Consider the following 21844-nt stretch of genomic DNA (forward strand, 5'->3'; position numbering starts at 1 on the left):
AGCCTTGGCCCGCGGGAGAGGCTGGTGCACAGCGCCTTCTGTGCAGCTGTTCTCTGTGAGCACGGTGGCCTCCGAGTGCCTCTGAGGGAGCTGGGAGAAAGTGTCACAACCTCCCCCTCTGGCACGGTCCGGGGGGAGAAGACAGGGGCTTTCAGACCCTGCAGGAGAGGGGTGGGAGGAAGCGAGCAGGCCAGCCCAGTCCACAGTCCTAAAGCCGGGTCCTATCTCAGAAGAGCCAACAGCAACAAGGCCTGGAAGGGACCCCGGGGCCCAGACAGCAGGCCTTCCAGATGAATAGCACCCATAGGAACAGAAAACAAGACACAATTTAAGGCATTGTTTGTTTACAGTAAAAGAATGCACGGGACCCTTAACATAGGAGGAATCTGGGCTCTCTCTCTGACCTTCCTCGGTGGACAAGGCTATCACGTAAGGTTAAAGCAGGGCCTCAAAGCGAATGAAGGGTGTGATGTCACACGTCTTGTGCCAAAATGCATGTTTCTCGAAGAGTTCACACTCACTCCCACGCACACGTACACGGCACGCACACGCAGAGGACGCTTGGGGGGGTGGGTTGTACAAAATCCGAGGCAGCCCTGTGGGCGAGCGGCCCCGTGCACTTGGGGTATAAAAAGCCAACTCCGTAGCCTGTTCCTTCTCTCTGGCCCCTCATGCAGGTGAACATTGTCCGCTCTTGTGCAGGAGAAAGCACGGGGGACCCAACGTGGGCCGGATGCTCTCTAATCGAAGCAGCAGCTGGTGGACGGACGAGGGCCCAGAGAGGGAGGGCGGGGTACACAGCCTGGGGCCCAACCACGGCCCTGCGGGGTGGCGCTGAAGAATGAGTGTATGAGAGTCGCTGGGGACTGGCAGGTGGACCCTGCACTGGCAGAGCCCTCTGGACCGTGAGGCCACAGGCCGAGTCCCCGTGAGTCCGGCTGTGAGTCACCAAGCACCCTGGCCAAAAGCCTGTGCCCAGGACGTGCGCTTCACCACCAGTCCCAGGCTGGGCTTCCAGAAGCCTCTGAAGTCGCGCCAAGTCCTGCAGAGACTTATTCAAATGACATAAGGTTTGCAGGTACCTAGAAGAGAAAGCTCACCTCTTGTCAGAGTTCCAACCTTTTGGAAGGGGACAAGGGGTGCCCCTAAGGGAAGGGACCGGGCCTTTCCCAGTTAGTCTGCAAAGGAGCAGGTCAGGTGGGGAAGAGGGCCTGGCAAGAATGACGGCCGCTGTCAAGCGGCCACTGTGTGCCAGGCGCTTGACATCATCATGCCCCTCTAGTCTTCACAGCGCCCCATGAGGCAGCTTCTGGAAGTGTCCCCACCGCACACATGAGGACCCTGAGGCCTAGAGAGGGGATGCCCACTGTGAGTAAACGGCAGGCGAAGGCACCGGAGTCCCCTGCTCTCAGTCACTCTCCTGGCATTAAAATAAAACCTGGCTTGGAGCCCAGGGGAGACCCTGTCCCTTCCCAGCTGCCCCAGCCCCAGGTCCCCCACCCCAGCAATGACCACAGGGTTCCAGGAGGTTTGAGGAGAAGCAATTTCCTCAAAAACAAATCCATCTCGGTGTCAATTTGGTCAAAGTGATAAATTGGGAAAAACGCATCTCCCTGCACCAGGAGAGAGTTAGAAGAATGGTCACAGCAGCACTGTTCAAAATAGCAAAAGGCAGGAAGTCATCCCTGGGACCGCTGCCAGCAGAATTAATAAAAAAAAATATCAGTACAAACAAATGAATGACAGCTACACACACTGACACAGATGAATCTCAGGGACACACTGTAGGGGGAGAGCAAGTCACGGAAGAAAATATCTAGTTACAGTTCTATTTATAAAAATGTTTTTAGAAATGTACCCCAGACGACACATTAAGGAATCAGGTACACGGGCCAGCATCTTAAAGGAACAGGAAATAAATCAGGAGAGTGGTTATGGGGCGCAGGCAGCCAGGAAGGAGACCGGATTAGGAAAAGTCTCCTGGGGGAGGGAGGTGTTCTGAGGACCCAGGAGGTCCTGCCTTTAGGCCACCTGGGTGGGCAGGTGCTTGGGTGTTTGTTGTATAGCTGAGGTTTACACTTTACACATATGTTATAAATAAGGTTTAAGCAGATGCAGTGTTAATACACACCATTTTACAAAATGCAAGGCCACAAAAAAGGAAACTAATTTTAGTCACTGAGACTTTCCATGGGAGTAGAGGCATTCTGGTGATGGCTTTCACTGTCAAAATAAAAGGGGAAAAAAGTAGGAAAAAAAAAAAAGATTCCCCAGCCCCTGGGTCTCACAGTCGCACAAAAACACGTACAAGGTGGAACCCCTTGCCGCGGCGCACCGCATCTGCCATACACTTGTCCTTCTGACCAAACACCTGCTCTGCCAAACGGGCTGGACCCGGTCCCTGCTCTCCGCCGCGGAGTCGCTGCCATCCTCAAGGGTCCCCTCCCCGACCCACAGAGAGGGACAATGGGCTCTTGCTCGAGGCAAGCCTCATGGGTCCCACTGAGGTGCCCAGACCATTGCCACCAGGCAGACGCCAAGGCCGGGTTTCTTTCCTCTCCCCCACCCTCCTGGTGACCCATCTCCGGGCAGGCAGTCCCTGGGCTACCCGCCCCAGGCTCCTGCTCACAGGTCACAGGGCCACGTGTGCGGGGCAGGTGAGCTCCAGGCTCTGTTCTCTTAGGGCGGCACTCAGAGCTCACGAGGAGCCCCAGACACACACAGCGTGACTAGTTTGGAAAAGGTCAGGGCACTCATCCTCTCTTCGTGTGACCTGAGGCCTTATTCACTCGGGGACACCTTCAGGTGACTCAACAAAAACCAAACAAACCCTGGCCTTCCCATCTTGGAGACAAGCAATTACATTTGTTTAATGTAAAAAAATACATGTAAGCACTCCAGAAACCACAGCATGCTGGTTAGAAACTTTATACGCAGACACAAACATACATATTATAAATGTTTATGTATTTCAATACAAATAAGATCGCCCTTGCATATTTTACACTTCGCTTAAAAAAATTTTTTTTTAAGTTTATGCCTAACGTGGGGCTCGAACTCATGACACCGAGATCAAGAGTCTGCTCTGTGGACTGAGCCAGCCAGGTACCCCTATACTTTGCTTTTTACTTCTATCTTGGAGCCCCTTTCAGGATACCACCACCCCTCCTTCTAATTGCTATCAGGTGGCCATTTACTGATGGTCACAGAGGTTTCCAGTTCTTTCTATCAAGGACAATGCTGCAGTGAACATTCTTACCCACACACATGTGTAAGTGCCTCACCGGGGCAAATTCCTAGCAGGCAGATAGGTGAGATGGGGGACTCAAATGTAGTTTATTTTGAGCTTCCCTTGAAGTGGTACCTCGAGTTTTCCCTTTGTCGATCTTTCCTCCTGTTTTAGTTTGTCGAGAACTTTCTGCTAATTCTGCTTTCTCGCCTCCCATCATCTATAATCTGAGCAGCCTGTCACGTACATTCTCATCTCATGTTACAGAGGATAATCCTGAAGAGGACCAAACTGAGACCTCCCTCTGGTTTTCGAGGGACCCGGATGCATGTGACTGTGCTGTCACCAGTATCCTCCTGGACCCAAATGCCAGGTGTGACGTAGCCTTTGCCGGCCTCCAAGCCCCGTGCCCCCAGACCTCAGAGCTGGTGCCTCCCGGCTGCTACCACCGGAAGCTGCCACAGCCCACTGCACGCTCTGTGCTTGCAAGGTGCTCGCCCTGAGAGGCACCCACTCCCCAGTGCCCCCTTCTGGCCGATCCCTGGGGAGCACGGAGAGGGAGGCTTAGGGACAGGAATACCAATCCCAGCACTCCCCGGGGCAGGAAGCCCCAGCCTGCCCCCGTCGGGTGCTGAGGGCCAGAGAGCCGTGCCTCCCAGAAGCCTGACTGCTGCCTTTAGCTCCGCTGCAGGAGGCCAAGCAAGCTGGGGGCGCTCTGGGCAGTGCGAGGCGGGAGAGCTTGGGCCGCGGTATAGACTCTGGTGTCAGGCAGACCCGGGTTAGATCTCGCTATTGTGGGACCTTAAACGAGTATCTGCCACTTTCTGAGCCTCAGTGTCCTCAGTATAAAACGGAGACAGCGTAAGAGAACCTACCTCAACGGGAATTGGAAGGATTTGGGCCAATTTCTGCAGGTAAAGCATTTCCCATCATGCCTGGTCCCGGGCGGGGTGCAGACCAGAGGCCCTGCTGGCTCCAACACACTGAGGAGCGGCCATGGATGGCTCTCAATATTAGCTAATATTATTATTCCTAAGGATTGTGGGGCAGGGAGGCCCTTTCATCAGTCTGGAGCATTCCCATGAATCAACTTCGGTGAGGGGGATGGTCTACATAGATGCCGAGTCCGGATCCTTGGGGTGACATCTCCCCTGCCACCTAACCGTGCCTGATGGAAGCTTCCCGCTTCCTTCAGTGGGAAACACACAGGGACCAGACTCAACGTTCTGGTCTGGAGCTGGGCTTAGCCCTAAGCTGAGCAGGGGGTACCCTGTCTCACGGAAAAAGGCTCTTCAAAAGAGGGTGCCTGGGAGCAGAGCTAATAGGCTCTGAGGGAAGGAGGGAGCTCTTCTTTCCTATGGACCCTCAGTCTCAAGGGCGGGGAAGGATAATTCATGTGACAAGCAGGGCTTGGGTGACTTTACCTGAGGCCTGTTGCTCTTACACGCATCATCCAAATGCTTGTGCCACAGTATTGCGTGGAACCGGGAGCCAGTCTGGAACTTGTAAACATTGCCTAGCGGGCAGAGAAAACGCTGGTTAGGAAGAGGGAGGGCCGCCCGTGGCCAGGGCACGAAGATAAACGTGAACACAGGTGAACGAAACCAAGGAAGGTCAGGAGCAGCTCGAGGCAAGCTTGGGGCTGGCACAGGCAGAACTTCCGGTGCCTCTGGGCTGTCCCTCTGGACCGGGGCTCTTTACCATTCTGGGGGCCAGGGTGCATTTGGCTCCGGTGAAGCCTATGGCCACCAGGATAATGCTTTCAAATGCATAAAAGAAAATACAAAGGATATCAATACCACTGGAATACAGTTATCAAACTACTAAAGAACATGTGAGTGACACAGATGTAACTGGGCTTCTCTGTTGATGCACCAGCAGCAAGAGCCAGGGGCCGGTCTGACACTGGGCTGTAATTCCGAAGAGATGAGTAGAAACGGCACTCTGGGAAAGCTGCGATGATATGTGATAGGGAAACATCTGGTTTCTCTCGGAGATAAAATCACAGGTGTCGTGAACGTTCTTGTAGTTTAATGCTCATAAATAAAGGTGTGGGAGGCCACAGAAAACCGACGTGTAATTTTTTCCCCACTCAAGTTCACAGATCCTTGGGATTGATCCACAGACCCTGGCCACCCTCTGCATCATACTTCCCTCTGCCTGGGGACAGTGCTTTCCTGGGGGCTGAGGCCTAAGAATGGCCTCAAGTCCCTATGGCCATATGGTCCTTAAGGCAGGCTCATGTAGGCACATAGCCTTTACTTCCTCAAGAATCCACTTCTTTTAAAAAAACTTTAACTAAAAAAATTTTAAAAATGTTTATTCATTATTTGAGAGAGACAAAGTACAAGCAGAGGAGGGGCAGAGAGAGAAAGAGACACAGAATCTGAAGCAGGCTTCGGGCTCTGAGGTGTCAGCACAGAGCACGACGCAGGGCTCAAACTCACAAACTGTGAGATCATGACCTGAGCCGAAGTCGGACGCCTAAGTGACTGAGCCACCCAGGTGCCCCTCAAGAAACCACTTCGAATCCAGGCCCAGAGCCTTAAGGAAGAAAGTCCAGTGGTAACCAGACTGGGATGCACCGACGTGTGTGTAGCTGTGCGTGGATTTAGTTGTTCAGACGTGGAGCAGAGAACTTGGCTCCTCTCCCCTCCACCCCCTGGGCCCCTTGAGGTTGGTGTTCCTTTACTGCCCGGCTAAGGACATTAGGACCGTTGACAGTCCAGGTGCGGTCTCCCTCCTGCAGCAGCATCTGCGTGGCCTGGGGGCTTGTGAGAAATGCAGAAGCCTGGCCTCCACCCCAGATCCGCTGAATCCAAATCTGAATTTTAACAAGATCCTCAGGTGCTTTGTATGTATGTGAACCTTGCACTAGAACTTTCCTGTGAGGGTCTGAAGATGCTCGGAGACTTCATAGTCCCAGCGACTTTGTCTGGCTAGAAGCCAACACCCAGGCATTTTGGGGTTTTGTCATGTGACGTGGGCCACCGGGAAGATTAGAATGGTCTATTCTGTTTTGTTTTGTTTTGTTTTGAGTACAGTTGACACAGAATGGTATTAGTTTAAGCCGTGCAACTAAGAGCTTCAACGAGTTTCACATTATGCTGTGCTCACCACAAGTGTAGTTATTATCTATCAGCACGTAGCACTATTAAGATATCCTTGACTCTATTCCTGATGCTGTTCCTTTTGTTTCTGTGCTTATTCATTCCGTAACTGGAAGCCTGTGCCTCCCACTCCCCTTCACCCATTTTGACCACCTCCTACCCCTCTGGCATCCATCAGTTTGTCTTCTGTATTTAAAGGTCTGATTCTACCTTTTTTTTCCCCTTCCTTTTTTCCCCCTAGATTCCACAAATGAGTGAAATCATATGGTATTTGTCTTTCTCCATCTGATTTATTTCACTTTGCATAATACCGTCTAGGTCCATCCATGTTGCCACAAATGGCATGATCTCCTTTTTTGTGGCTGTGTAATATTTTTATGACTTGTATGTGTGTGTGTGCGCCTGTGCGCATATGTGTATGTGTTTGTGTGTGTGTGTGTGTGACATCTTCTTTATCCATTCATCTATCAAAGGACACTTAGGTTCCTTCCATATCTTGGCTATTGTAAATAATGCAATAAACTTTAAACATAGGGGTGAATTTCTTTTTGAATTACTGTCTTCATTTTCTTTGGGTAAATACCCAGTAATGGAATTATTGGATCGTCTGGTTTTTCTATTTTTAATTTTTTGAGGGACCTCCATACTGTTTTCCACAGTGGCTGCACCCATTCCCATTCCCGTAAGCAGCGTGCAAACGTTCCCTTTTCTCTGCATCCTTGCCAGTACTTGTTATTTCTCGTCTTTTTTATTTTGGCCACATGACTGGTGTGAGGTGATATCTCATGGTGGTTCTGATTTCCATTTCCTTCATAGCATGGCCTATTCTGAAGGTCAGTGCAGGCTGCGCTCCTGGACAAGATGGAGCCCAGGACCTCTCCTTCGACCCAACATGGTCGTGGAGGAGGATGGAACCAGGGGGAAAGTGGGAGATGGCCAGACAAGTTGAAGTTGGGGCTTTTGTCAAAGGACTCGTCTCAGATTTGGCCTTGGACTAGGATACTGTGAGAGTCTCACAGCACAGGTGATGTCAGGGGTGTCCCTGACATCTCCCAAGACCCGAGACCCTCCCAGCCACGTGGTCCCTGCCTCATGAAGCATTATATTATTTATTCCAAGACCCTGAAGCCACAGCTCCAAAGGTGATGGGCCCCAGTAGCCACAGGTGAGGCCACAAAAGGGTTCCTGCAGCCACGTGCCATGTGCCATGCCCCCTGCTCAGTGGACACACTGACCTTGGTCTAAGCAGTTTTTTCAATGGATTAGTAAGGGGACCCTCTGATCACAACCTAAAGCAAAGCGAAAGCAGCAGCCCCCAAGGTTCCTTCTGTTTCAAAATGTACATTTATCAGGGGAGGAAAACAGGGTAGAGAGAAGTGGGAGGTACCTGGCGCCGGGCCCGCTGCCTACCTTTGTCGGGGTTATTCAGCTGGAAGATATCGGGGTGCTCGGGGTCATCAGGAAGCTGCACCATCCAGCCCACAACGGAGACCTTTTTGCCAGGTGTGGATTTATACTGGGGAAGGACAATAGCGTAACCAGGAGGCCCACACCCTCCGTTCCCCGACGCCGTCTCCCCCAGGAAGGCTGAGCTGGGCCTGGCGAGGTTCCTTCGCACCCCTGCCACCTCCCCTGCCTCCCTCCGCTCCTCCCCTGCAGGTCATACCACATGAAGTCCCAGCATGGAAAGTCTTTTCAGGGGACTCACGTGTTTTCTGTCCGTGCCCCGCAAGGACTTGGCTCCGTAGTACAGGAGGGTGGATCCCGAGAGTATGACCCAGTACCTGGTCCATGAGGACAGCTACAGAGGAAGGGGAGGCAGAGTGACACCCCAGGAGTGGTGGGGGAGTCCCCCCCCCGGCCTGATTACAGACCCAGCCACGTGGGTGGAAAGGTTCCCCTCACTCCTCGCCTCGGGCCAATGCCAGCGCTGGCTTCACCTCTTCCCTGGCCCCTCACCCACCAAAGTCACTTCCACCCAGGGCCTGGAGGGGGAGAGCCTCCTCATCGGTGCCTCCAGGCTCCTCAGCCCTAAGCCCTACCTTCCCTCTCTGGCTCCTTTACTCAGAGAGGCTTTCGTTTTCCCTGCTTGTTTAAGGCAGAGCCAAGGCTTAAGTTCTATGTGTTGGGGTAACTTGGGCCCAAGAATATCCTGGAGAAAAAGATTTTTATTTTTTACTTTAAAAATTGTATTTGTTTATTTTTTAAGATATTTATTTCTTTTTGAGGCGGGGAGGGGCAGAGAGAGGGAGACAGAGGATCTGAAGTGGACTCTGCGCTGACAGCAGAGAGCCCGATGTGGGGCTCGAACTCAGAACTGTGAGATCATGACCCGAGCCAAAGCCTGATGCTTAACTGACAGAACCACCACCCAGGTGCCCCGAGGAAGAAGATTTTTAAAACCCAGACATGCTAAGCCATAGCCTAGCAGAACCCTGATACCTGCACTGGGGTGCTCTGGCTGGGATGGAGGGGCAACACGGTGCTGACCCTCGCGGGGGCAGGTTAGGCCAGTACCAACCTAGCTCCAGGGCTCTGCCGGCTAACACGTGCCCTGGTCACAGCTCTGGCCCCCCGTGCGCTCACTGTGTGCACTGCCGCGCATGTGACATTCTTGCTGAGTCCTCGAGGACACAGGCACTACTGGATCCCAATTTACAGATATGGAAACTGAGGCCCTGGCCCCCTCAGTAGCACAGCCAGGGCTGGAGCCCAGGACCCTCACTGATGCCCTGGCCGCTTCTGGACAGGGGACTGTCTGCACTTACCGCGGGTTTCCGTCCTTCCTTGAGCAGAGTTTTCCTCCTCAGAGGACCCTCCATGGTGGGCACTGCGGCTGAGCTCCCCAGCGTACAGATGCATGGGCCCGTGGGGCTGCGGGGAGACCACCGGTCAGATGCTGCCCTGCAGGGGTGGGGTCAGGCACCCTGTCCCTCCCAGGTCCCCACCGCAGAGTCCCCGATCCTGCGTCAGGCCAGAGGACTCAACGCTGTGGAGAAGAGGCCAGGGAGGGGCCCCTGAGGCCAAGGAGAGCTCGAAGGAAGGGGGGCCTGGGCGGCCACAGCTGCAAACTTTCACCTCCCTCATCTTTCTGAGCCTGCAAGGCTTGGTGACCGAGCTCCTTATAACCCAGGCCCCAGCAGCACCGGCCACCCTGTCCTGGCTGCTGTGGTGGCTTCCTCCTGCCCTGCCCCCGTGCTCCCACCTTCCTCTGGGGCCTACGCAGCCCCTCCTCGTGCGGGCAGGAGCCTGGAGGAGCGGTGGGGGACGCGGGGGTGGAGTGAGAAGCTGGTGGGGGAACAGCTGCCCAGCCCTGCACCTTTGCCTCAGGACTCCTTTCTACACCCCCCCCCCCGCCCCCGCCGTCCACCCCACCCTCCCGCAGTGGGGCTTCTGGCGCCACCTGCAGGTGAAGACAGCCAAGCGCGGCTCTGGCTGGGACCTGGCCCCCGGGCTTCCCTCACTGGGTAGGCGCCTCCCTTAGGCATCTCTCTCAACTTGGTGTCTTTCCTCAAGCTGTTCTTCCTCCCCAGGCGGGTGAACGGCACCCCCATCCACCTGGCGGCTTGAACCAGGGACCTGGGGTGTTTCTCCTCTTACACCTCCATCCCTGCAACCTATTCGATCCCAAGGATGCCCTGATCCCAAGTCCTACATATGCCTGACTGCCCCTCTCAGCCACCCTGCCCACCCCCCGCACCTTAGGCTACAACGTGGCTCTTCCTTTGGACAACTGCCTGATGCTCTCTCCCTGGCCTCCCTGCGGCCCCTCCTGCCTTCCTCCTGTACCCCCTCCAGCTCTCCATGCCTCTGGCCAGGATGACCTGGTCATGCCACTGTCTGTCACCTCCCCCCAACCCTGCTTGGCCCCACCTCTCCAGCCTCATCTCCACCCCTCCCCCTCTCATTTCTTACAACACTGACTCTCCTTCTTTCCCTTTGGCTTGGGGCACTCTTATTACCCCTACACCTCCCTCCCTGTATTTGATTAATTCTTATCACTCTCCCAGTCGTTTCTCCAGAGAGGCCTTCCTTGCTCCACCCCACCTCCACTCTGGGACAGTCAGTCATCTGGGATCATCCATTCGGCCTGTCTTTCCTGCGGCAGCGGCCTCATGGGCTGAGGCAGAGGCCACGTCTGTCTCATGAGCAGCCTCCAGCACAGCGCGTGGATCTGACAAGCACAGCCTAGGGCTGTTGGCCAAAAGGCTGAACACACGAATAAACAAATACCTGTAGACGCAGCTCCGGGTCCTGGGAGAATTCCGAACTGGAACGCGCCAGTTGGGCCCCAGGGTGGCATAGAGACGTCCCCTGCTTCAGAGGAAAAGGGTGGGGTTTTAGCAACAGCCCGGAACCATGAGATACTCGGAGGAAGCGAGGGTACCTCGGACCCTGCGGTCATTAGCTCGGGGAGCTCCAACCCCAACTCTCCCCGCACCTCCTCCGACACGCTGCAGGCACATCTGGGACACATCTGGAGCCCCGAAACCTCCGTCAGGGCAAGTTCCTGAGCCCCCAGGTGATTCTTTCCTTAACTTCTTAATTAAATGTTCACCCTTCTTCCGGTGGCAGGGGGTGACTAAATTCAGGGCACACCCATTTACCCAATGTGAAGCTGACATATTTACTAGAAAAAGCTAGAAAGCCCAAATATTCCATGGTAAATCCAGCGAAAAGGGCGCACACAGCCACAGAACTGTGGGAAGTCTTGCACATCGGGCCCGGGGGATGTGTGCAAGGTCATCTTTCACCAGGGCACAGCCAGATTCCTGTTTGTGGTGTCCTCTCCACCGGACTGTCTCCTTTGCTGGCCCCAGCCGGACCCCTGCAATCTCTCCATGGGCCGCCCCTCCGGCTTCTCAGCTTCTCTCTCACCTGGAGTCCCCAGCAGGGAGCCCCTGCAGAGGAAGGTGCAGCTTCCAGAGTAAGGAGGGAGTTTAATCTGTCTGGGGGGAGGCCTCCATTTCTCTCTCTTCTCTTCATCTTTTCCTCTTTCAGCAGAATGACTTCCTGTGTCCATTGGTCCTCAGTCTTCTTCTCACCCCTGCAGGATGGTCTCTCCCTGGGCTGTAGCTTTCCTTGCCCGTTGGCCAAACAGTGATGTAACCCAATTTATAAAGTCAGACGGGGTGGAGACTTCGTTTTTAAATATTCTCTCTGTTCTCCACTGCCCGCCCTCGGTTGCTGTGTGCGGGCCCTGCAGCTCTGGACACCTGGGGGTGGCGTGGGGACGTCGGGCATTCACTCCAGCAGGTGCATCATACCATCAGTGGGCTCCAGCTCCTCCAGGAGGGGGCAGCATTCCTCCCTGCCCCTCCACCCTCCGCTTGAGAAGGACCTGTCTTGCGTCTGCCAATGCAGGGGCCCAAGTTCAGGGCCCGTGGGAGTCTGATGGCCACCTAGGCCAACTGCTCTGGGACCCTGCTCCTTCTGCCCATCAGCTACTCCCCTTCACGGGGTAAAAAGCCGCAGCATGTGCTTGGCCCCTCGAGTCCTCAAACGTAATGGATCTCGGCCTTTCCCCACCACACCTCGGTCACAGATGATGGTCAGAGGCTGCCCCTGCCCCTGCCACGAACTGTGGCACAGACAAGGCCCTGGCATGCCCAACTCCCAGCCCGCAGGCCGACTGTTTCCTCCCTCTCTTCAATTCAGCAACAGGCTTGCACTGCAGTGAATGAGCGGCAGTACGGGTCATGACGAGTCTGCTTTAACTTACGAAAGGCTGCAGCACTGCCCCGTTACTGGCGACACCAATGCCTACCTCACAGTCGGGCGTGGCACCGTGGCCTGTCACCACCCCGTGCTTAAGCAGGCTGCTGGGAGGGCTCGCTATGGGCCACCTCCAGGGTGGCTTTCCTCCATAGCCACCACCAGAGATTTCTTATGACTCGGGGCAGAGTGTGACAGTGAACCTTCCGGCGATGACATTCCTTGTGCCAGGAAGATGCCTCCTCGTCTGATCTGGAATCCTAATCTGAGCCTCCACCTGTCTGGAGTTAGAGACGGAGCCTCCCTTTCCAGAGCTGGGTCTTCTGGCCTCTCTTTCTCCACCTTTCTTCTTGTGGGTCTTTTTGCCCCAGTACCCGGAGAAAATGTGTGGCGACAGAGAGCTGTCCCCAGCGACCGGCAGTTCTACCAACAGGGAGGTGTGGCTGGCACGGCTACCTTCCCTCCGTCACGCTCTCCTTTCTGAGACCATCCGTGGCTGCACACTCAACAGATATCTGCAGGACTGACGCTTGTTGATGGAGAGGCTTCAATCAGCATCTTCCAACCAGCCTAGCCTCTTACGCAGCCTTTCCTTAACGTTCCTTCTAAAGGCGTGGGGTGCCCGCTAGTGCACTGGACTGGTGGGGGTGTGCAGGGGGTGCAGAGATCACTAGTGAGTGGGGGCTCATATGCGCAAGGCTGTTACACTCACCATCTCACTGGAGCTTTAAGTTACGCACATTATCTTCCCCAGAATAGGGAAACTGAGGCTTAATGATGTGAAGATACTTGACCGAGGCCTGAGCCTCGTAAACCAGGATTGGACCCTGTTCTATCTGTATAGCCCAAGCTCCTCCCACACCTTTCAGGGTCATGGGGAGGCTGAGGAGTCACATGCGGTGGGGTCTGTCACAGGCGCTAGCGCTGTGTGTGGAGCCGGCACCATGGAGGTGGCTTCCGGGCTTGATCCCAGAAGGTCTCTGCCGCAGCTCACACCGATCGGGCTTTGTCAGTGTCCAAGACACTGGACAGCCACAACAGTCTTGGGCCCTGGATCCCCTTGGGTGGGAGCCCTCCCAGGCCCCCCATCCCTTGGTCTCTGCACCGGAGTAATATTCTGGTGGTTTTGGCTGATGGGCACTGAAGAGCAGCTGCTCACCACAAGACATGCCGCTCCTCCCAGCTCTGTGAGAGGCGCTATTCCCACCCTGACTTAAGAGAGGAAACAGAGGCTCAAGGAGGTGAAGCCACTCGTCCCACCCCACTGGCCTGTCACTAGTGATGGAGACGCAAATATTCACAAAGGGAGTGTGGCTTCCCAGTACGAGCAGACGGCTCATGTCAGTCAAGCTGCCCCAAGTGGGGGAAGTCAGAGCCTGCTTCCCTGGGACCTGGGGGAGTGACCCTGGCCTTGAAGGGCAGTGTAATGAATTTTCTCCAAGGCCAGCTTTTAGAACAGTCAGGGTTGTGGCGGCCAGCCTTCCTCCCAAGGTGAGCCCCGTAGGGCTGGAGGGGGCTTGTGCTGGCTGGGTGATTCTGGCTGGGCCCAGGCAGGCTCGAATCAGCACAGAGGAGCTAGGATCTTCAGCTATTGGGACCAATCTGATCACTGCCCTGCTTTGAGAAAACTTGTTATTTGAATGTTCAGGGCCAGAAAATGCAGAACGAATGGGCACTGTATCTGGTGAACTGAGAAACTGGAGAGTTTGCTGAACTGACACGGGGGCTCCCACTCCAGAACCACAGACATCTTTCCCGGCATGATGCTGGCAGCAGAAGGTGGCTGAATGGAATGTGTTCCGGGAAGGCCATTGCACAGTCTCCTCTGAGGGGTGGATCTTGGGTAGTGGCGGGGAGGAGGGATGCAGGAGGCAACCCTACTCATGGGGAGTCTGGTCTGGGGAAATGTAGCCTGACAACCAAGTAGAACACTTCAATCCTGAATGGTGTGCAAGATGATGATGACGATGATGATGGTGATGATGATGATAGTGAAAGGATGGTGGCGATAATAAAGATGGGCTAATGGGGATGATGGGGTGATAGGCTGATGAGGATGACAGGGATGGCGGGGATGAGGGGATGACGGGGATGATGGGGAGGGTAGGGGTGATGGGGATGATGGGGGTTATGGGTGCTAGGCAATGTGCTAAGTAGTATTTATTCCTTATCTTGTCTAATCACACTGTGATTTTTTCTGTCCTGACAATTAGGAACACTGTTAGGCAAGCACTATTCTTGTCCCCACCTTGTAGATAAGGAATCTGAGGCTTGGAGAAGTAGAGTAACTCGCCCAAGTTCACAGCACTAGGAAGAGGAAGAGTGGGTAGTGCTGCTGAGGTGGAAGCAGCCGGGGTCCTGCTTGGGGCAACAGTATCATGAGAATTCAGATTGGCCGAGGCAGATCTGAAAGATCTCTTCCCCACAATAGTTTTCGAGGTACACATTAGGTGGTATCGTGGGGATTAAATTTCCTAAAACCCTGAGTTGCCCTAGGAGGTTGGGGAACAGGGAGAAGTCCTGAATATAATACACCGGGGCCTCAGTAATCCTGTCTTAGCAGAAGTAGGGTCCTCTACCCATTCTTCTATCTCAAGTGCGCAGAGCCCCTTGAGGTCTACGGAAGGGCCCAGGAAATGCTGTTCATCGACACTGTCCACCCGTACCAGCCAACCCTTGATGGGAAGCCATCCCATTAGACCAGAGCGTCAGCCTCTTCCTGAGGATTCACCCTCATCAGCAGAGAGGAAGCCGCCACTCTGCGTTCTGCTGGGCCTGGGACATCCCTTCTAGCAGTACTTGCTAACAGACTCTTACTGCCTATGAGTCACTCACTTACTCTTCTCTGGGCAACGTCCCTGATCTGAGTGGGTCTCTGGGAGCCATATTCTTACTGCATGTTTATCCATTCGTACTGAGTGGATAAAACAACACTTAATCCAGTCAATCAGATTTTCTCTCATGGCAATTCAGAACTAGATTTGAGGGATGGAAAGTCAGGCTCTGTGGCTGGATGAGGGTACAACGTGTAAACTCGGGAGCTGTGGGGTGTCCAGCTTCCCCTCTGTGAGCTGAGAAGTCTAGAAGTCCGGTCTGCAGAGAGAGGGGAGTGTGGCGGATATGCATGGAGAAGGACTGGTACGAGATGGAGAGTCCTGCCCACTTTCTAGGACCTGAGTCTGAGGGCTTGTGGGTACTGGACAGAGAGGTTGTGGGCTGCGATTCCTCAGCTACCCGTGAAGCCACAGCAGCTAGTGGGCAGGGCCCGGCCCTCATCTGCCAGGGCCCGAGGACGAGGTCAAGTGAGAGGGAGCCAGGGGCCACCGCCAGCCGTTCTCTCTCAAAGGGGCCTGAGCTCCTGGGTGGAGCCTTTCCTGGGGTCTCCCTAAGGATGTTGGTAGATTCTACCGGCTAAAGAGAACAAGGAAAGCTCACACAAGGAGGAATGCCATCGTCCCGCCTCTCTGACACCCTAGAGCACTTGGAGGGCTGACTGCCTGCAGCGCCCTCTTAAAGGGGTCCAGTCCCCTCCACAGTTCAGTGTCACCCCGCAGGCCAACCAGGGCTGGTGGACGCTCGTCTTCATTGTAGCTCATCCATCCCATGATGACAGAACTGCCATCTGGGGACTCTCCTCTCGTCCCCACCCAGTCTTAGGCCCCCCAGGTCACCGGCTTGCTCGCAAGAGGGACACACTGAGTGAAACTCATAAAAACATCAAAGCAAGTTCCCAGACGCAGCAACTCCTCCTGTGTGCTAAGTATTTCTTGTGAGCATCCTCGCTGTAGACCTGAGGCTCCTGAGGCTCAGAGGTTGAGAGACATGCCCAAGGTCACTGAGAGCAAGCAGTCCTGACCTTGGGCCCCTCCCGGTGCTGCTGGCAATGTCTGGAAGCCAGACCATGATCTTTCAATGCAAAGGCACACCAAGAACTTCAGGACGCATCGTGCAGCCCACCTCTCCCGCAGTGGCTCTTAAGAGACGCACCGAGCGTCCCTGGGCCGCCTCCTTTCTCATCCTGGCAAGACTCAGGCCACGCAGCCTCCCCGGATCCCACCACCCCTCTCGAGGGCCCACTGTGGTCCTCTTCACCAAAGTTCTTGGGCTTCTGCTTAACCATCACCTCCACCGGAAGCCACTCTGGATCCTGCAGGGGGACTTGGGTCACCCCGCCCACGCTAGCTCTGACCAGCTCCCCTCTAGCCATCACCTCCCTGGGAGGGAGGAGCGGCTCTGCCTCTGAGAGGCTGTCACACTTTCCTCTCCTGTCCTCCAAGCACCCATCTGCTTCCTCGTCCTTCCACCACCTGTAATTCTGGCCTGGCTCTCACACGGGAGCACCGGTCCCCCCACACTGCCGACGCGGGACTAGGGAAGACAGATGGCCAAGGGTTTCGCAATGAACTTTGCACCACACTTTTCATATGTTACCTGTTCCAAACCAATCAGTGAATGTTTCTGATTATATCTTTTTTTTTTTTTAAGTTAAATGTTAATTTTTTTCTGAGTGTAAAAAAGACCTGTACCCATTGTGGCAGATCTGGAGAATATAGAGGGGAAAAAAATGAAGGGAAGAAATTCATTCGATGACCCTAGGACTCAGAGAGAACCAAGGAGAGTGACATTACATGTTTTTTGTACATATGTGTATGTTCACATCTGTCACCCATTTTGTTCCTCTTTTAAGAAACTTCATTTAAAATTGTTAACTTTTAGGCTAATGTTCTTATTCTCCCTTTATGCCAGATCAGGCATTAAAGACGCACCTGACAGTTCTACCTGCCGGGCCTGACTAAGGAGTCCCTGGCCTCTTGAACTTCTGAGAGGCCTGGGGTTGGCTCGAGGCTAGCCTAGGGCAGTGTCCACAGTCCCTACTTGCCAGTTAATTAGGTACATGTTGAAAATGCTTTTTGGGGGCCACCTGCCTTCTTTCCTTGGGAAAGCAGAGCATGATGGGGGCCCTCCTCTACCTCTGGCCTCAGCCCAGGACACTGAGGCCAAAACACTACAGGTTGGGGCAGGAAGTAGAGCCTTAAGGGAGGAGGAGGCCCATCCTCACCCCCCTCCGCAGGGCCTGTGGCCTCTGGTTGTTCTGGGCCCCCCAAAATAGGGGAGGGCCTTTGGAGTAGCCAAACCAACTCCTCCCTGGTCTGGCCATCTCACGGCTAGGCAGTTCCCACCCCTCCTCAGCCCCCGGGCCCTGTGACCTTGCGGAGGCTGCTGGATAAAGGGACAGTAGGATGGGAGCAGCAGAGGGAAGTCCCCTTCACCCCCTCTGCCCTCGCTCCACAGTCCTTGCAAGAACAGGGTCAGTGGGAGCGCTATCCCTCCACCTAGCCCAGCCCCTCAGAGAACAGCCCCGAAGGGTCCCCAGGACGTTTGTAGGCTCCAACATGGGTGCTTTTTAATGCTGGCCACTTGAGGAAAGCACTGAGGGCCGCCTGAGCTTGGGCTGCCACTCGAGGATGGCTTTTGGGCCACCAGGCTGAAATGGCCACGTGTGTGATCGCAGGGAAGGCAAACTTGGAATACAAGGCCAAATGAACCCACCCTCGGTCAGACAACAGGAACCCTCGTGCCCGCCCGTTCATAGTGGCATAAAGGGTGATTAAAATGTGCCTTCGAACCAATGGAGGTGTGTGTGCTGGTGGTCAGGGGTCACTGGCCTGGGACCTCCCTGTCCTTCATGCTGGTATTTGGCCTCACTTCTCTTCCTGGCCTGGGTCAAGCTTGTCACCAGTGCCGGGGGCCTAGTGGACAAATGAGGTGAAGGTTGTGGCCCCCGAGCTTCAGGGATGTGGGGCAAAGTGCTGCCCCTGCCCTGGTCTGGCCTCTGGGGACTGGAGAAGTCAGGCACTCTTGCTGTCTCACACCCCATCCCTCTGAGTGGGGCCAGCGCTCTCCTGCACCCCTGGCTGTGGGCCCACACGAGCGTAAAGATGCAGAGCAAGCTGTGTTCTTACAGGGTCAGGACCTGGGGTCTCAGAGATCGAAGCTCAGCTTTGCTGAAAAGTGTTCTGGAGGCTCTTTCGGGGAAGACACTGGCCTCTGGGCCCAGGCAGGGTGGCCCTGGCCTCCGGGGAGACAGAAACTGCCCCTCTTTTGTAGAGCTGGAGCAAAGTGGCCTGGGGGTGAAGGGGGCATCCAGTGGGGCTGAGCGTTGTGTGGCCGAAGGTTAGGAAGGACGGAGGCCCGGGTGGCAAAGTGAACCGTGGTCACTGAATCATGTGGCAAAGAGTGACATTTAACGAAGATTTTCAAAGAGTGTGAGACAAACCCTCCCCTCCAGTGCTCGCATCGGGTCTTCAGGGAAGTCTGAAATCCTCACGTGCACTCGAGGGAGTGGAATCTTTCTGGTGGTTGTGGAGAGAGGCTAGTGCAGGATGAAAAAGCAGACCGGAGGCCAGGCCAGGGGAGCTGGAGGCCAGGGGGGCAGCGTGGGGGTCCCGCTAGGGGGCTCATCCTAGCCCCACAGGCATCTTCCAAAGCAAGTGCTCTCCTGCCTCCTTCACTGGGCTAGGTCCCAGAGCGGGGTCCCCAGAGAAAGGGACACAGGACGTTCTCCCTGCGGGAGGCATTGGCCTGGGTGAGCCGCCTGGGAGACCGGTGCTTGCCGGAGGTCCTGTCCCAAAGGCACCTACTATGAACATTATGACGGATGACAAAGGAAAGCCCAAATTCTAAGTGAAAGAGAGAAGAGAATGCTGTGCCTTACAGGGCTCGCTGCTGCTGAAGTACAGCACCCTCTCCCGGGGGCAGGAATTCTCACTGTCTTCCTTCCTGGTGGCTCCAGTCTGGGTCTTAGGTGCTCCTGAGGAGCCTTCCCCGCTGCCCCCAGTGCCTAGCAGGGGGCCGGGCAGGGCGCAGTGGCTTACTGGACAGCTACTCGGTGAATGAATGAGAAAATGAGGGAATGAATGAACCAGTGAATAGGTTCAAGTCCAGAGGATATTCAGGACCCTGGCGCCATGCCTGCATTGCCCACTTCGTGTGCCCTCACTGGCCTGTGGCCAGGGGACACTGGCTTGCCTCTAAGGCCCCTTCCTCAGGGTCTCCCTAGGAGTCCCCTGACTGATGTTGACAAAAGTCAAAATTTTGCTCATCAGATGTGGGGGCCGCCCTGGGTCCTGTCTGGTTCTCGTCTCCACTGCTGGGCCGGCCTCCGGGCGAGGGCAGCGGGGACCATTGGCCTGAGCGACCCAAGCGAGAGCAGAGCAAACATCCCCCCAGGGGTCCCGCAGCAGGGGCAGAGGGGGCACGTTCCGAGGGCTCGGGGCCCTCTGTCCAGCATTTCACAAAGACAGACAGACCAGCCGACAGACAGACGTGGGGCCGGTGCCCGTAGCTGTCACAGCGGAACAGGCCGGGAGCACAGCAGTAAGGAGGTGGGCTCGGCAGCTGGCGGAGGTGGGCGCGGGCCGGCTCTGCTCTACCAGAGGGCGAGGAAGCAGGACAAGCATGTCGCCGGCCACAGGTGTGAGGGGACACCACCGATAACCACCGAGGTGCCTGAGGGGCCGCTGGGGCCACGACAGCGTCTGGCCCACAGGAAATGCTCAGCAAAACTCACTCCTGGCTTATCACTTACGTCTCTCTGCCCCGTGAGGACCTGCTAGGTGGGTTCACCTCCTCTCCGACCATTTGACGGTGTGGAGAGCGGTGGGATGGGAGGCCCCAGCACCCCGTACCAGTGAGGAGTGTGTGCGTGTGTGCGTGCGCGCGTGTGAGCGGTGTGCGTTACGTACACCCACACATACAGGAGCACATGTACGTATGCATGCGTGTGCGCAAGCGTGTGGGAGAGTGTGCGTACGCCTGGGCGAGTGTGTGCCCGTCTGTGCACACGCGCCCCCACACGCTGCTGGAGCGGCTACTCTGAAGGATGGAGCGGACCTGCCTCTCTGGAGCCTTCGATGTCAGTGGACTTCTCCCCACCTCCCCTCAGACCTCCAGCCACCACGACGCCCTTCACTTCTGGCGAAGCCACCGCTCCTTATGGAGCGTCTGTCTCCCAGGGGCCCCGGAGCCTGGCACAGAGAGAGCATCAGCGCGTGGAGGAGATGCAGCGGGCGGGTGCAAGAGGCCCCATTCCCGGGGCAGCAGGCCTCACCACGGGGAGCCAAACCCAGGGATGGGGATCCACTTTGCTGTCACCAGTGCCCAGCGGGGTGGGCGTTAGCCCGAAGCCGAAGCCATGTGGGTGTAACACTCTCAGACCCCACCAGGCGGAGCCACGGGCCCATCTCCACACCAGGCCTCTCTCCGGCTTCTGGTTTTAAGAACCCACGTTTCGGACCAAATCTGCAGCTCGGCCTGAGGAAGAGCTGCTGGCCTCAGTTTCCTGGGCTAGCTCTGGACCGGACGACGAGTGGGGCCGCGCAGAGCACGGGGCTCTGCCCCACGCCCGTCCTGTTCCTCCACCCCCCATGGCGAGGGGGCCCTGCCCCTGGGCCCCCCGAGGTGACCTGAGGAGCCGCCGCCGGTGAGAGGCGGTGGGGGTGGGGGCCGGTCCCTGCCCGGAGCCCTGAGGGCAGCCCTGGGAGGGAGGCCGAGCTGAGGCCACACTCACCTTTCCAGCCCTGAAGACATCTCTTCACTAAACTCTGAGCTCTCACTACTGCCTGGAAAAGGAACACAGATCAATGAGCGTGGCAGCCTCGCAGAAGAGGGGCCAACCCAGAGGAGTCCGTTCCCCTGGGTCAGCAGGCCCAGGCTCCGGAGCTCCACGGAAGTGCCACACAGGCAGCCCTCTGACGCTGTGGGCCTCCGTGTGACCTGGGGCTTTGCGGCTGCTACTGCTGACGTCCTCTCCTGGGAGCATCGGGGAACCAGCCCCTCCCCCCGGTTCCTGGCAGTCCCTCCCCCCCTTCCCTCTGCCCCCATGAAGGCGGCAGCGGCCTCCCCACCGGCCCACCAGGCTCTGTGTCCATCGGCCTCTGTGCTGGCCTGGCCTGGCCCCACCTCTGCCTCCCTCCTGCACAAGTGACACCAGGGCTAGAACAAGCCTCACCTAGTGAGGACAGAAGCCAAATGAGCACCTCCTCTCCCAAGGGCCAGGAAGGTCACAGACAGCTGACGGGCATTAGACAGAAGCCTCGAGGGGGCGCCCCTGGGCCTCCTGGCCAGCGTACACAAGAGAGGGGCTCCACCTCGCCCAGGCTGCCCCTCTGGGGTGGACCGGGACACCTGCTGTCCAAGGCCTGGCTCTGGCCACAAGGACACCCGTCCCTGCACACTGCAGAGTGCCCCTGTGCACTCTCAGGATTCGAAGGTGCCTCAGCTCAGCTCTCTGCCCGGGCTGCGTGCTGGCACCCAGGCTGGCCCACGGGAAGGATGGGGGGGGGGGGTCTCTCTGGCCCCTTGGGAGTCAGCGGGTGGAGAGGGCTCCAAACAGGGCACTCGCGCACATGGCTCCCAGGCCTTCAGCCCCAAGCAGAAGAACATCGGAGTTTCCCAAGAAGAGGAGCCGAGAACCAACCGGCTGATTTCCTGCCTGGATGCTGGACGGCCCTGTGCCTGACTCGGCTTTCTGTCAGGAACAGCAAGGTCCGGGGGTTACAGGCACAGCTCAGGAAGGTTTCCGGATGGAAAACAGCTGTCCTGCCGCCCAGCTGAACGCTCTGGGTCTGGCATTTGCCAGAATGGCTCCTCACAACTTCACCCCCATCCCATTCCAGGACACTCGGGGGAAAGGGTTCCACGACCAGACCGTGGGCCCTGCAGACTACCGTCTTTCTGGAAAGATCCGTAACGCTCATCAGCATACTCCAGTCCCTCAGAACAGACTGCT

The 21844-nt window shown here is 56.2% G+C and overlaps 1 protein-coding gene across 9 annotated transcripts in view; it reads right to left on the reverse strand.

The window, feature by feature from the left end:
• Positions 1–327: 327 nt before the first annotated feature.
• The window catches only part of RALGPS1 (Ral GEF with PH domain and SH3 binding motif 1), a 272375-nt gene continuing 250858 nt past the window's right edge, over positions 328–21844 (reverse strand). For 4 of the 9 annotated variants that reach the window (XM_039229483.1, XM_039229482.1, XM_039229485.1 and 1 more), the window contains 7 exons: positions 20624–20675; positions 10573–10656; positions 9108–9213; positions 8048–8140; positions 7750–7855; positions 4654–4745; positions 328–1082 (listed from right to left, as the gene is read on the reverse strand). In XM_039229483.1, coding sequence (XP_039085414.1) covers positions 1053–1082; positions 4654–4745; positions 7750–7855; positions 8048–8140; positions 9108–9213; positions 10573–10656; positions 20624–20675 — 563 coding nt within the window. In that variant the 3' untranslated portion in view covers positions 328–1052. Of the gene's footprint in view, positions 1083–4653; positions 4746–7749; positions 7856–8047; positions 8141–9107; positions 9214–10572; positions 10657–18494; positions 18620–20623; positions 20676–21844 lie in introns of those variants that run through there. The other 5 variants (XM_039229484.1, XM_039229488.1, XM_039229487.1 and 2 more) reach the window with 5 other exon arrangements.

This window comes from Hyaena hyaena, unplaced genomic scaffold (assembly GCF_003009895.1).
Source record: "Hyaena hyaena isolate Hyena2069 unplaced genomic scaffold, ASM300989v1 scaffold_38, whole genome shotgun sequence".
NCBI lineage: Eukaryota > Metazoa > Chordata > Mammalia > Carnivora > Hyaenidae > Hyaena > Hyaena hyaena.